Source organism: Macrobrachium nipponense, chromosome 12, assembly GCF_015104395.2.
Source record: "Macrobrachium nipponense isolate FS-2020 chromosome 12, ASM1510439v2, whole genome shotgun sequence".
Lineage (NCBI taxonomy): Eukaryota > Metazoa > Arthropoda > Malacostraca > Decapoda > Palaemonidae > Macrobrachium > Macrobrachium nipponense.
The window spans coordinates 81,977,479-81,993,631 of NC_087205.1; the positions used below are offsets into that span (position 1 = coordinate 81,977,479).

Consider the following 16,153-nt stretch of genomic DNA (forward strand, 5'->3'; position numbering starts at 1 on the left):
ACTCTCATGAATATCTTCCCATGGGACTGACAGTAAACTTATGCCCCGATAGTTACCACACACCCTTTTACTTCCCTTATTTTTATATATTGGTATCATAATTCCCTTTTTCCAATCACTTGGTACCACCTCTGTTTTCCACACTATGCTAAAAACCACTCTTAATGCCTCTTATCATCCTTCGTCCTCCTGCTTTTAGCATCTCTGCAGTTATCCTGCCACACCAGCAGTTTTTCCATTTTTTACATTTTTTACAGATTTTAAGGCATCCATCACCTCTTCTGCACTAATATCTTGTTCTTGTACCTCCAGTGCCTAATTTGAATCTGCAATGCACTCATCCCTACCGGTAGTCTCAACATTTAGGAGTCTTTCAAAATACCTTGCAAACAGATTCCTTTTCTCCATTTCGTCTGTGACCAAGTTCCCATCTTCATCCAACATGCCATCACCCCCTCCAAACTTTTTCTGGCTTGCGTTCCTCAAGAATCTCACAGCTGCAAAAACAGCCCTGCTCTCGCCAGTTTCCATAGCTACTTCAACTTCGGTAGCTCTTTCTTTCCAAAACATGTTTTGATCATGCTTCATCCTATCACTTAGATCTCTCAGCTTACTATTTCTTCGTCTCTTTAGTAGTTGATTCTTCTCTAGGTCCTGTTCATCGTCCATTTGAATTCTCAACCTTTGTTGCTCTTCACTTAAAACTTTTGCTTCATCACTGAACCAAGGTTTGCTGTTACTTCTCTTATAACCTAACACCTCTGTTGCTACGTCCTTAGTATCTAAACTTAATATTGCCCAGGATTCCTCTGAATCCATATCCATATTTTCCATACCAATTAATGCCGCAAATTTGCCTCCTACCTTCACCTCATACTGTTGTTTTTCATTTCTCAACTTATCTACATCAAACTTTATAGTTCTCCTTTTTTCTTGATTAGCCTTTAACTTTATTCTAATCCTGGAGATTACGAGTTTGTGGTCAGAAGGAACACGACAGCCCCTAAAAGTTCTGGTGTCTAATATAGACTTCTTCTATTTCTGATTTACAATAACATAATCTATCAAATTTTGTACCAATCCATTTGGCGACACCCACGTAGTTTTGTGCTCTAATTTATGGTTGAACTGCTCTAGTTTATGGTTGAAATATGTGTTTGTTATAGATAACCCAGAAGAGTCTTCTCCCATTATCATTTCTAACTCCAATTCCAAATTTTCCAATTGTTCCCTGAAAGCCATCATACTCTCTCCCTACTTTAGCGTTAAAATCCCCCATCAGCAACAACATATCATGTCTTCTAACCCTCTGTATAACTCCAGTAAGCTTTTCATAAAATTCATCCTTCTCTTCTCCACTCTCTTCAGTAGGGGCATACACCTGTATAGAAAACAATACATTTTGAAAACAAAGGCATATACGACGGACAGTACAAATTTAGTAAAATCCCAAAGTATAGATTTAAGGATTTAGGAGCGGTGCGTTATATATATTTCTTTATCAAGTTATTCATATGTCTGTATGTATACGTATTTGTAATATATTTAGTATGGATCTTTTAATGATCACAAAAATCATGGAATAGTAATGTTTTCTTTGTGAAATTAAGAATTGATGATGAAATATTTATAAACAGTGTTGATTTAAGAATGTTAATTGTTAAAGATATTGTTTGTCAATTTCAGAAATTTTATGTGATTAATGACTTTTTCTTAAGTTTAATAATAAAACATCAAATACTGTAAACTTCCATTTGTGAGATTTCATGATTTTATAAGAACTGAGCTCTTGGTCACATGAATTTTAAATATTTTTTCTTTTATAAGATGTTTGTAATAACCAGAATCTGGATAAATGGGAGGATATGCATTAAAATTCATGAAGGGATAGGCAGAAATTTGTATTCAGTTATTCTATAATAGTGTTAGTAATCTTCAGCATTCCTTTGTCAATTTCAGAAATTTTATGTGATTAATGACTTTTTCTTAAGTTTAATAACTTCCATTTGTGAGATTTCATGATTTTATAAGAACTGAACTCTTGGTCACATGAATTTTAAATATTTTTTCTTTTTATAAGATTTTGTTTGGTAATAACCGAATCTGGATAAATGGGAGGATATGCATTAAAATTCATGAAGGGATAGGCAGAAATTTGTATTCAGTTATTCTATAATAGTGTTAGTAATCTTCAGCATTCCTTTAATTAAAGGGGAGTGGTAGCAGATTTTGACTTGAATTGAAAAATTCATAAAATTCAATGAACATTTATGAAAATACATGAAAAGGAACAGGAAACAAAATTTAAAACCACCAAAAAAGTATGAAAATCTTTCTTTATTTCAAATGTTTTCACAGCAAAAATATTTGACGTGATAGTTCTGTTAATTGCATTAGAAAGCGTTATATTTCGAACAAATGTCCAGAATCAAAATATGTAAATTCAGAAAAAATAAATTATGGAAAATATATCCAAATTGAAGACTGAATACAAATTAAAAAAGGAATCTTTAAAAAGAAGGAAAAATGTTAATGATAATTATAAGAATTTGTTCTTATGCATTTACAGATCTTTTAAAGACATTTAAAATGATACAAAAATCATCTAAATAGCTTAAAAAATAAGGAAGATGATACAATTTGAAGGGAAAAGACTTACGTTTGACATTTGAGGAAATTATTTTCTGAGGACTTGTAAAATCTTCCAGGACCATGTATAAGGTCTTTTACTTTATTTGAAATATTTTCACCAACAAAGGTATTTGATTTAGAATAATTCTTGGGGAAGGAGAGCGAAGCGAAAGTCAACTCTCCAAGGTGGTTAAAGAAATGATGACACGTCAAGAGGACCAGCTTCCACCTTGTATATGCATGAGTTGCCAGATGCCACAGATTCCTTGTTTTACAATCTTTGATAGTTTTTTAACCGGTTTGCAGCTGGCGTTAGAAAAAAAATTGTATTGCGAAGACCGAAGGTTTATTAGTCATGAAAAATACAAATTTATGGAAAAAATTTCCTGTTAATTGCATGAGAGATAGCGTAGCGCTTTGAACAAATATCCAGAATTAAATATGTAAATTTTAAAAAAAATGAATCTTGGAAAAAATATCCAAAGTGAAGACTTAAGTGTAAATTGAAACAAATATTCATTAAAAACAAGAAAAAAAATTCTTTGCATAATAATTCAAGAACTGTGTTCAAAGGCATTTATAGAACTTTTAAAGACCTTTAAAATGATAACACAATCATCTAAATAGCTCAAAAAATAAGGAAAATGGTAAGATTTGAAGGGAAAACTTACATGAGGAAGTACATAAATGTTTTCTAAAAATAAAAATCTTCTAGGAAGGTACTATAGAAGGTCATTCTCGAAGGAGACAGTCTCCAACATGATGGGATGACAAAGATGCTATGAGTGAATTATGTACAGTGGGCCCCTCGTATTCGCGTTCTCCGGATTCGCGGACTCACACATTCGCGGATTTCTCTCTGGAAACGTTTTCCCCTCCCAGCTTATTCGCGGAAAATTCGCGCATTTGCGGTATTTTTCTGAGAAATATCCACAAATTCCGTTTTTTTTTTTGTTTTTTTTTTTTTCATCAATTTCATCATAAAATGCACTTTTTGTGATAAAACTATTAAAAAAACCAAGTATGAAAATTTTTAGTGGTTTCTCTTGAGTTTTAACTAACAAAATAGGCTGTTTTTAGCATTTTTATAGGGGTTCCAAACATTCGCGGGTTCTAACTATTCACGGGGGGGTCTGGTACGCATCCCCCGCGAATACGGGGGGACCACTGTATGTTGATAAAATAACAGATAAGAATTATTTGAAAAAAATTTAGTTTGAGCATCAAACTGGGGCAATTAACCCTTAAACGCCGACTGGACGTATTTTACGTCGACATACAAAAGTTTTTTTTAAAAACTTCGCGGAAAAATACTTTAGGCCTACCAGCCGAAAACTCTTGAATCACGCGCCTTGGGGGATGCTGGGAGTTCACGGATCAAGGTGTTGTTTTGTTTACAATCGTTACGCAGGCACGCAAGCGCGAATTTCTTTCTTGCTGCACTAAAAAGTAGCTGTGACACATCTCTGACATTATTTCGTCATTTTGACATAATTTTTTTTACCATTTTAAATTAGCCGTTACATGGAGTATTATATATGAAAATGTGCGCATTTTTATATAGAATACAACAAAAAAAATACTCATGATTGTATCTTTTATCAGTTTTGAGATATTTTCATATAAATAACGATAAGTGCCAAAATTTCAACCTTCGGTCAACTTTGACTCTACCAAAATGGTCGAAAAACGCAATTGTAAGCTAAAACTCTTATATTTTAGTAATATTCAATCATTTAAATTAATTTTGCAACTAATTGGAAGTCTCTAGCACAATATTTCGATTTATGGTGAATTTATGAAAAACTTTTTCCTTACGTCCGCGCGGTAACGGACTCTTCCGAAAAAAATCATACATGCGATTTGTGGTAATTGTTTGCACCATTTTAAATTAGCCGTTACATAAAGTTTTATATATGAAAATGTGCGCAATTTCATGCACAATACAACTAAAAACAACCCATGGTTGTAGCTTTTATCAATTTTGAAATATTTTTCATATAAAAAATGATAAGTGACAAATTTTCAACCTTCGGTCAATTTGACTCTACCAAAATGGTGAAAAACGCAATTGTAAGCTAAAAAAAACGCTTATATTCTAGTAATATTCAAGCATTTACCTCCATTTTGCAACAAATTGGAAGTCTCTAGCACAATATTTCGATTTATGGTGAATTTATGAAAAAAATAACATTTTCTTTACGTCCGCGCGGTAACTCTTCCGAAAAAATCATACGTGCGATTGTGGTAATGTTTGCACCATTTTAAATTAGCCGTTACATAAGGTTTTATATATGAAAATGTGCGCAATTTCATGTATAATATAACAAAATATAGTTGAAGGTTGTAGCTTTTCTCATTTTCGAAATATTTGCATATAAATCACGATAAATAGAAAAAAAACCACGTTCGGTCAAATTGGACTCTACCGAAATGGTCGAAAAAACGCAATTGTAAGATAAAAAACTCTTACAGTCTAGAATAATTCAGTCATTTATCTTCATCGTGAAACAACTTCGAAGTCTCTAGAACAATATTTAGATTTATGGTGAATTTAAAAAAAAAAAAACTTTCCATCCCCCCCCTCCCCGCGCGCGGATTCTCCGCCACAAATCTCCGAAATGCGTAAGTCCCATTCTCAGAATATTTGCTCCGTTTCATATTAGGCATTTCATAGAGTTTTATATATGAAAATGTGCTCAATTTCATGTAGAATAAAACAAAAAATATTTGAAAGTAGTAGCTTTTCTTATTTCTGAAATAATTGCATATAAAAAATATATATAAAAAAATTCGACATTCGGTCAACTTTAACTCGTCAGATATGGTCGAAAACTGCATTTGTAAGCTAATATTCTTACAGTATAGTAATATTCAACCATTTGTCTTCATTATGAAAGAAATTGGAAGTCTCTAGGACAATATTTAGATTTATGGTGAATTTTTGAAATAAATATTTGTTTACGTCCACGCGTTACGAATTCATGCATTATTTTGTGATAATATTTTCTCTGTGTTGCTTTTATCGTTTTACAATGTGTTATATACCAAAATGATTGCAATTTAGTGTACATTACAACGAAAAAAAAAGTAACTTGTTATCTTTAACCGTTTTGCGCACAGCGCGATTTGAATACATTATATATGAAATTTCGTGTTTTTGCGCTATCATATATCGCATATCATATATATGATAAAAATGATAATTTTTTTTCATTTTCTGATGGGGTTGCATACTAAACCTCAGGCAATGACAAAAAAAGGAGCCAAAAATAAACTCTTAATCTTGAAAACTAAGTGCGCTGTGATTTTTTGAAAAAAATATTTTTTCCGCTTCCGCGCTCACTCTGAAACGTCTCCGGCACACGGGAGACATTTTTTTTTTACCGCTTCGGCGTTAAAGGGAAAATTTTATTTAAAGGGCTGCACAAACAGTGATGCCCCAAAACTGGTCAAATAAACTATTAATAAAGAATGCTTCTAAAGTGGCTACGACTAGGAAACTCTGGGTGTATTGCCTTATTATCCTGCTATTTTCCTGAGTGAAAAACCTATTTTCAGTGAAGAGTTGATTTTCCAGTCAAAATCCACTACCACTTCCATAAAACAAAATTACAGGTCTACTTATTAAGCATAAAAGAAAGGAGAAATATTTTTTCATGCGGATAACACAAAATCGATAAATGAATGTCTGATTGGTTGATAAAATGAAGATGCAAATAGAAATTGAATTAACAGATACGTGCATGCTGTGTTAGAAGTCTGAAAAATACACAGTCTGAAGCAATTTCCTCATGAAAGCCCACCTCTTTGTTGGCAGAGAAGAGAGAATGGAGGTAGGAACATGACATGAAGTCATCAACTTCTGCAGGAATTGTTTTTGAACTTTTTTTTTTTTCCCTTGATAAGCCTTTCAATTTATCACAGAGCAGTCAAAGTGAGAGGTGGTTCCCCTGTAATCTTGATTTTTTCCTGGTTATATTCTAGCACAGAGACTTTTTTTTGTATCCTCTGATGGTTACTTGGAATATAGGTAATTAATCAGAAATGCATAATAGGTAACTTGTCAATATGTTAAATTTACATTAGTTTACAAAACATAAAAGTTTCTAAATACTGATCTGGTACATTGTTTCACTTATCTCCTTGTCATCAAGACTTGCATTTGAGGGTTAAATGTTTTTTTTTTCTAAGTTATATTTAGATATTGTTTCTGTTTCCCCTTGTTATTGCTACTGTTATGTAGCTCTAACGATAAATTTTACCATCTATTTATGAAATTTGTTTTTATTTTTAGCCTTAGGTTTTTGGGCCTTTGTACCCTTAAACTAAAATCCTTAGTTTTGGAAATTCCAAAGTACCTGAGACTGTTTGAATATACATATCTAAGTCTAATTCCAGGAATATGGGTGCTTTCAGCACTGTTATTAGTTACTGGTGCTTTGCCTTATAGTATTAGTTATAAATCTTTGTTTTCATGCCCTACAGTAGTCTAGTTAAGAATATAGTGGTGTTAGATAATTGAGGACTGGGTTGTTTTAGATGCTGTAATATATGGTTGCATACTACTTTTTACTGTACACCTTATTTAAAGACAGTTGTACCATATATATATTAGTCTGGTTTCTATTTTTCTGTTGTCTAGTGTTTGAGATTTACTTTAATGCATTGTACTTTTCATTGTTTTAAGAATTCATGCCTTCTCTTTAACTTCATATTAAAGGTGAAATGCTTGTCTTTTGAAATGCAAATTGTAATGTTTCTAGCAGTGAAATTGAACATATCATGTTGTTGGTGAGCAAAAACAACATGTGTTGGTGTTTATTACTCTTTATCCTTCAACCCAAAACCTTGTGTGTTGGTGTGTCTCCATTTACTGAGTTTGACCTTTCCTGCTTTCGTTATTGGCCAGTATAATTGTAGCCTAGCAATTGCAAAATGCCTGAATGTCAGAGGTGTGGATATATTGATTATTAAGTTTGTTGTTGGCATAACGTGTCAAATTCCTTGTGTTCAAGTGCATAATCGGAAACATTACTGTACATAAGATGATGATGTATTACAATAATGTACATTTTCATGCTTTTTTTTTTGTGTGTGTGTGTGTGGTGTGTGTGGGGGGGGGGGGGGGGGGGAAAAGGGGGGGGGGGGGGGGGGGGGGGGGGGGGTGTGGGGGGGGGGGGGGGGGGGGGGGGGAAAAAAACTCCATACATTCTGTCTGTAATCTCCCTTTTTCAATGGTAGAACATTAAAATGTATAAAGTCATTAATTTCTGAAATAATTACCAGAACTACTAATGGTTGAACAGATATAGCTATGGTTATTATCACAAAATTATCCTCATGTCAGTGCCATAAATGCTGATTTTTTTGGCCTTAAAATATTACCTTGCTCATATATGCCATGCTAGAAAAGAAGGATGTTCCTTTATGTATCAATTACAGGATCTTTTTCTTTTTCTTCGTAAATATAGGTTACTAATTAGTATGAATGTTTCTCCTTGACTGCTCATTTCAGTTTATGGTCTTCCTTTTTTTTTGTAACATATCAGTTGCTATTGTTATTTGGGCCATGTAATTTTATTTCATCCACCACCTTACTTTTTAATCCTTTATTCTTTGATTATACCATGTGTATGTTGTTGCCTTTGATTATATTTTTTTTTTAGATACTCAGTGGCCCTAATTATGCCTTTGCAGTATTTTCCATAATTTTTATGTTGCTGGATGATTTTTATTTTGTTCGTTCAGTGCTGCTTCAAATGTCCAATTTTTTATATTCAGTACCATTTCTTTATTTAATTACTTCATAATTTTTCCTTTGTTCATGTATGAAACAAACCTTTGGTCTATTTAGATGTTATATATAGTTTGATATTGTTGTTTTATTAAGGAATCGAAGATAGTAAAAAGGCCTAAGGGATAATAATGCCAAGAAATGATTAAAATACTGTCATCTTAAAAGTATGTAGTGGCTGAAATAAGGCTTTTCAGGTACAGTATAGTAATGGGTACTAATGGAATTATGATGAAAGCTCCAGTTTATGCATTGTAATATTTGAAATTGAAGCCAAGAGGTTGAGGCCAAGATTACCATGCTGGTTTGCCCTCTAGAACAGTTTTGACAGTTATGAGGAAATTTACTTTGTGTACGTACATGTACTATTGTGGTACATGAGAAGTTTAGTGATTATCATTATTTATATGAAGAAATTTTGTGGAGTTTGTGACTATGAAGATGAAAACATACCATAATGAGAATGATAAACAGATAAATGCTGTACTGTACTAAATTTTTACCATTATGCTCCCATTGCTTTATTCTAATGTTTTAGTCTTAATATTCATAATCTGCAGCTCCCTCCCTACCCACAGCTTTAATATCTTGCCCTGTCCTTCTTTTCTCCTGTCTTAATCCTTTCCCTGATCCCCAATATTTTTTGCTGCCTCAGTCCCTTCCCTGATACGTAGACCTTTTCATCGCACAGAATATGCAAATATTCTTCCTCATAGTTTTGCACAAAATTAAAGGGAATCCTTAAAAAAAAGTGTAGTGTTTTAGTTGTGGGTTTCATGCTTATGAAATTTTCTTGAAAAAATTTCCTTAACACATTTACTCATGATTTGGATGATATTTTTGGGAAAATTAACCAAATTGGGGAAACCAGTACTGTATCTTAAGTGAAATTATATAGGGTAATAAAGATGCTCTGTTATTTTGTTGGCTTCATCTACTTAGCTAGGGGACTTTGGATTTTTTATTTCATATGCAGTATATTTTCATAATTCCTGTTTTGCGATCTAGCTAGTTCATTGGTACTTTTTGCATTGGAGAAGCCACAGTGGTGGAAATAAGATTGTATCCGGTTATACTTTGCTGTCGTTGAGCAACTGACATTAGGTAGCAGAATTAAAAAATGTTTGCTTTGTAGTAAAAGGCAACCCAGTTTATTTAGATTATAGAAAAGCCATGGAAAGAGAAATAGCTTATAATTCTATCTACTTTGTTGAATTTTATTTACTAGGAAAGAAGAAAAAAAGATGTACCTCTCTATTATTGGCTCTAAAGTAGAGTGCCATGCAATGGTCCTTAAATAGAAATGCGGAAAATAAATATTCTTTAGTTGCAGTTGATCTTTTCTTATCAAATAACCATGTGTTGGGGCAACCTGATAATTCCCTCGTCAGAGGGACCTGGCGGAGAGAGAGAGAGAGAGAGAGAGAGAGAGAGAGAGAGAGAGAGAGAGAGAGAGAGAGAGAGAGACACACTCACACACACACACAGAGTTAATTATTGGGTGTTTTCATAAATGACATGCATTCGTTAATTTAAAGGTTAGTGCCTGTGAAATGTGGGATTCATTATACCTGAAAATAATGTATTTGAGCAGAATGTATGCAGTATAGTTGAAAATGCAAATATTGGTTGAATATATCTGTATGTATATAAACCTTTATATATGTCGAAATGTGGGATGCATTATATATTTGAAAATAAACTTATGTGAGCAGAATTTTTATAAATTGATATAAAAATTATTGGCTGCATTTGTCTTTAAATAAGTAAACCTTTATATGTTATCATATTATGCACGACTCCTTTTTTATATTGAAAATAGTTTGAAGACAGTAATATGGTCTAATACTGCTAGAGAGATGAACAGAAAGTTGTGCAAAGTGAAGAATAATGAATGGTAGCTTTGCACCTGAACCTTTTAGAAGCATTTACAGTGATTTGTTTCTAACATAGTGGATGTTAGAAGTAGCAGCAAGGAAGAAACAAACTAAAGTAGGACAAGGAGGTGCTAAATGCTAGTTTGTCTGTCTGTTAGTGTTCTTGTCACCTTTATTCCTGCACAGTTGAAAGGATCTCTGTCAAACTTGGTATAGTAAACCATCATAAATCGATATGTATATATTACACAATCATATGTATATATTTTGCCATTACATACTTTTGACTTCTATATAGAATTTGTATGTGTAATCAATGTAAGATAAATATTGAATTAGTAGATATTTTTTTCTTAAATAACTTTCTCTCCTCTTCAAGAGAGTCCATTTCTTCATATACTTTTCCATATACAGTGTAATATATTTGAATTTAGATTTTCATGAAAGCAATTTGCTTATTCATTTGATGTACTCATGGTTTGTATGTATTTGTTCCTATATATATTTGTATAGAATGTTTAATTCTAACTGGGTAAATAGTAAAAAAAATTGCAAATCATGTGTACTGTACATATACATGTATGTATTTGATTCGGTAGCTGTATGGTGCAATAGTAATGATTTGTTCACTCGAAGATGTATCTCTCTTATTAAATTTTGGTTAGTCTTTAACGGAGCAATATTTTAAAATTGTTTGCACTCTTATATTTTTACTTTATTTGTTTCATTTCCTTTATTTCTCTTTTTCTCTAAAGATGGAGGTGACCGGAGCAGATATAAGTTTTTCCCTCCAGCATGGCCTGATCCGGGACACAACAACAGTAAATGCATCTCAGTTAACACTGAAGACACTGAAGGATAGAGCATGTGAATTTATTAATACTAAGGTAAAGTAAACTGTGAATGTTGCATATCCTATTACTTATCACTCGGAGGTTATCTGTAGTTTGTTTCTGATTGACAAAAAACATATTAGGGTTAATGTGATATTTTGTTGCTGTGTAAATGCATAGCAGCGTACTTCATATATTTTTATGTGTTATTTGTCACATGATGGTAAGACATGTTTACAGCTGCTTGTTGCATTTACTTGTTGATAACCTTGTGGAAAATGGAGATATCACTTACAGTGTGGCTGTTGTGGTATACTGTAGACAGTAATAATGGTTCTTTGCATTGATCTACAGCTGTAGTGCTCATTACATTTTAAGTTTTGTACACCCTTTTGTTTTTTCCCAACTGGCTTTTTAACATCTTTATCTTCAGGCAAGCCTTATGAGTGTCAAGATAAAAATTTATGGTCTAATTACATACTGTATAATTCAGTTTAAGTAAAAACCTTTAGAATCAGAGTGACTAAAGAGTGATGACATTAATTAGTAGTACTTTAACCTTATTGAGACATAACAAACATAAAGCAGTAGCGTCAAGGTCTTCATAGTAGATTTTCTTCCCGTTTGCTTTTAATGAGTGGTTTTACTTACTCTGAAGTTTTTTTTATGAGGATGCCCTTATATAAGTCTAGTTCCTGGGGTTTAAGCCAAAAACTTTTGCATGTATCCATCTCTTAGTATCTGAATACCTCATGGCAACATTCTTGATTGTACTTGAAACAAGGTAAATTACTGTATTTATAAAGGGATGTAACTTGTTAGTTCTGGTTTGTTTGGACATATATTTACCCATAAGGTAATTTTGTATTAGGTTTTGATAGTTATGTCATTAATTTGTAGTGTATTTTTCAAGCTTGACATGTATTCATAGAGGATACCACAGCAAAACTATTTTATTTAATGTCAGGCTGTTGCAAGCTTCTGAAGTGCAGGTTTTAGGTCAAAATGAGGTTTTGCTGGCAAGGAGAAAGGTCTGGTACCTATTAGTGGTAAATCTTGAGTTGAAATGATTGGGAATGAGATGTCAAGGAGTATGTAGTATGTTTTGTGTATGATTCTTAAAAATTTCTGTAAGCAAAGGTAGTAATATAGCTCTAGTAACTTTTGCACTATTGGTAAAAAAAGAAATTTGGTTTCTCCCAAACCTCATAAAATCTCATAAAATTACTGAGTTGTTAAGTTACTAGCATAATAATGTAAACATTTCATTAACTACCTTCCTGATAGAGTAAGTGCAATAATGTAAACATTGGATTTGTTACCAGAACGATGTTGGAGTTGACTCTTAATTCCACAAGGCATTGAGGAGAGCCTTTATTAGGCTTAGAGGGCTTGGATCAACTATCCTGTATATATTATAATAATAATCTGCAAGGCGTTTTTGCAGGATTAGTAATTATTGTGGTTATAAAGTTGTGTGTTCACTACTGCAATGAAATTGCAATAAATTTAAATGCTTATAAATCTTTACTTTCCAGATTGTTTAAGTGAAAGGATATAATGTAGCAGGAGAGAATTAGTGATGATGGGCTTTTGGAGAATGGTCTATTGAGGTCCTAGTGAAAGCAAGAATAGAATAATGTGTTATTAATTATAGGAGACAACTTTAATTGAAAATGAGGGCTGTACTTAAAACCAATTAAGGGAACAAAGTAGTGTTGCTTTAGCGTGCCTGCTGAGCTTGGATTAAAACACAGCTGTTATGCAGCTAGACAGACAACACAGTACCTCTGGCGTCAAAGCTATTAGCTTACCTGGTGCCAAAATTTAATGGCTGATCCTGTCTTTAGTCATATGTTTGACTTAAGATTATGTTGTGTATTTATCATATAGGTAACTGAGTGCCTAGTTGAGCCCGCTAAAGTTTCCATTGGCGCTGAGTACCCAGTAGGAGACGATTGAGCGCCCAGTGGCATATGAGTGCCTAGTGGTGCCTGAGAGCGCTCAGTGGCGCCTAGTAGCTCCCAGTGGTGCCCGAGCGCTCAATATCGAAAGCTACATAGCTGCACAAATTGTTTTCTTGTGATACATGGGCACCTAATCAGATAACACTGTTCCAGTTTATTTTTATTTTTTATTTTTATTTTTTTTTTACCTTTCCCTGCTTCACTTGGCTCCCTCGCTTACTTCCCGTACCATTGCTAGTTGTGTTGGGATTAGCAATGTTAACCTTGTGATAGGGTAGTTTTGTGCATTGGTGCTGTTCATCCCTGATTCTCCTTGGCAAAGGTCCCTGTCAAACTCCCCAGCACCTGGGAAGAGGCATACTGGCAGCCCAAGGAAGGTCAGTGGGGTCTGCCTATGAGCAGTCACCCCCTCAGGCAGTCCTGTTGTTAGATCCCAAATCGCCACAGAGCGCCGTTGGAAAGGTATCTCAAAGGAGGTGTCTTGTCTTTCATCAAGTGGGTCAAGCTCTGAGGAGCGTCCATCTGATGAGGCTGCATGCAGGAAAAGTTCTGAGTGTCTGTTGGAGCCAGATCTTTATCCTCCTGTGCTCCCTACTCCAGAAGTTTTGTCACTTGCAGAAGAAGGCCATAGAGTTAGTAGTAGATCCGCTAACTCCCGGGTTTTACAGCTGACTATTTGTAGTGCCCAAGGTCTTGGGGCTTGAGGCCCATGTTAGATGTAAGTGATCTGAATGTTTTTGTAAGAAAGACAAAATTCAAAATGGAAACGAATCAGACTGTTTTGTTATCGATTCGTCAGGTATGGAGTCCATCGATATGGAAGATGCATATTTCCATATCTCGATTCACCAAGACTCAAAGAAGTCTCTTTGATTTGTGTCCAGAGAATATACCAATTCAGAGTTCTGTGCTTGGGTTTTTGTCAGCCCACAAATGTTTACTCGTGTCTTAGCCCCCATTGCAAAGCCTGCAACTACCGGATAAAAGTCTCTCTTTACCTGAGACAGAGAAGAAGTACCGGATAAAAGTCTCTCTTTACCTGAGACAGAGAAGAAGTACATGGAGGACCTGCAGAAGTTCTATCATTGGTACAGGAGTTGGGACTTCTGATAAACTTGAGGAAGTCACAGTTAGTCCTCTGTCAGGAATTAGTCTATTTGGGGATGAGGGTAGACTCGGTGGCTTCTCAGGCTTTTTCTCTTCGCACAAAATGTAGTCATGCCTTCAGAAGGTGGACCATTTTCTAGGCCTTCAAGATTGCTCCACAAGGGAATGGATGAGCCTGCTGGACACCCTAGCCTTGATAAAGCAGTTTATGTCCTTGGGGAGTATACACATGAGAAATCTCCAGCTCTTCGTAAAGATAAACTGGAATGGGGAAAAATTTCCAGATTTATTTGTCTTCAAGGTGACATCTGAAATAAAGGACCTGTCTTGGTGGAGATCAGAAGACAGGCCATTAGAAGGGAAGTCCCTTCTCCCTTTGAGCCCCAACCTAGTAAGTATTCTATTCAGACGTGTCCGATCTAGGTTGGGGAGCTCTCCTGGGAGACAAGGAAGTATTGGGGACATGGGAAGCTCAACAGTGAGAGTGGCACATCAGTTTGAAAGAATTGACTGTTATCTACTGGGGGCTGTTGGAGTTTGCAGACTTGGTCTGCAACAAAGTAGTAACTGTCCACTCGGACAATACAACAGCTCTCTCTTTTATATCAAGAAACAGAGAGGAACGCACTTTTTCTCTGCGAAGCGGCAAGAGCCCTTCTGTTATAGACAGATCAGAACCATACCAGAATCCTAATAAGGTTCATATAGGTGGAATTCAACATCCTAGTGGACAAATTATTGTCCGAACCTTCACCTCCTAGTGAAGGGTTGAAGTTTAGGGAGCCAAGAGGGTACAATGTACCCAGAGCACCCGACACTTATAGTGGATGGGTTATGGTTTTTACTTCAGTGTAGGTGACATTATAATCTGGTTGTTTTTTGTTATGGTACTGTGCCCAGAGAAGGCAAATTGTCATCCTTGTGAGCAATTGGAATCATCCTTGCTACAAGGCTCCCCCTTAAGTAGAGGTGACCCTTGGCTTTACTGCTGTGCCACACTACAGGTTAAGTTGTACATCAACCGGAGGCAGTCTATACTACAAGCTCTCTTAACTAACAAGGAAGGACAAGCATGGTTTCAATGCTAGCAGCTTATCTATCTCTAATTCATTACATGACTTAATATTTTAGAGTTGAGAATTCCCTTATATCCTGCCTCCTGTCAATGTGGGACTTAGCTGTGTAATTACTGGGTAAATTGCATAATTAAAAGTTATGTTTTTATAATAAAACAAGGTTTTAATTATACCTAACCAGTAATTACATGATCAGAGCCCTCCCTTCTCCCCACTGATGAACATAAGCATAAGCGGAATGAACTAATCTGCTGTGTCGTTCTTAACCTTCTCGCTAGAGGGCGAGGCTGGTGTCACCTACACACTTTCGGTGTCGCTATCGTGAAATTTGAATCTATACTAGTGCAAAATAACAGAAACTATAGCTATGTAATTACTGGGTAAGTATACGTAATTAAAACCTTGTTTTATAATAAAAACATCCTTTTTATGTTTTAATATTTTAGGGTATTGAATGATGCAGGAAAAGAGCAAACGTTTTACAGTATGGCTTTACCAAAAGTTGTAGCAGGCACTGACAATGTTTTTCCTAATTATTGTGATGATTAGATAATATAGTGTACTACACTTTAGTTTTTTCAGGACATTAGATTGTTTGAAGATGGATACATAAAACATTTTTCTGATATGGTTTTATTTTTTAAACCATCTCTATTTGTTACATGTACTACTATGATGTTTAGTTCTTGGTTATGGTATTTGTCATATCTTGTCAAATACTAGTAGGTTGTAATTCCCATCTTTGAGAACTAATTTTTTTTCTTTATTCAAAGGTTTTTGTAATTTGATTTTATATAGTGGGCAATTTATTAATGATTTGATAATAACATACTGTACTAATAGGTAGTATTCAGTGTCTGTTGCT

At 34.5% G+C, this 16,153-nt stretch overlaps 1 protein-coding gene across 8 annotated transcripts in view; it reads left to right on the top strand.

Moving 5' to 3' along the window:
• Nucleotides 1-16,153, top strand: part of LOC135224616 (serine/threonine-protein kinase D3-like) — a 459,833-nt gene that overhangs the window by 157,963 nt on the left and 285,717 nt on the right. For all 8 annotated transcript variants that reach the window (XM_064263796.1, XM_064263793.1, XM_064263797.1 and 5 more), the window contains exon 2: nucleotides 11,061-11,192. In XM_064263796.1, coding sequence (XP_064119866.1) covers nucleotides 11,061-11,192 — 132 coding nt within the window. The remainder of the gene's footprint in view (nucleotides 1-11,060; nucleotides 11,193-16,153) is intronic.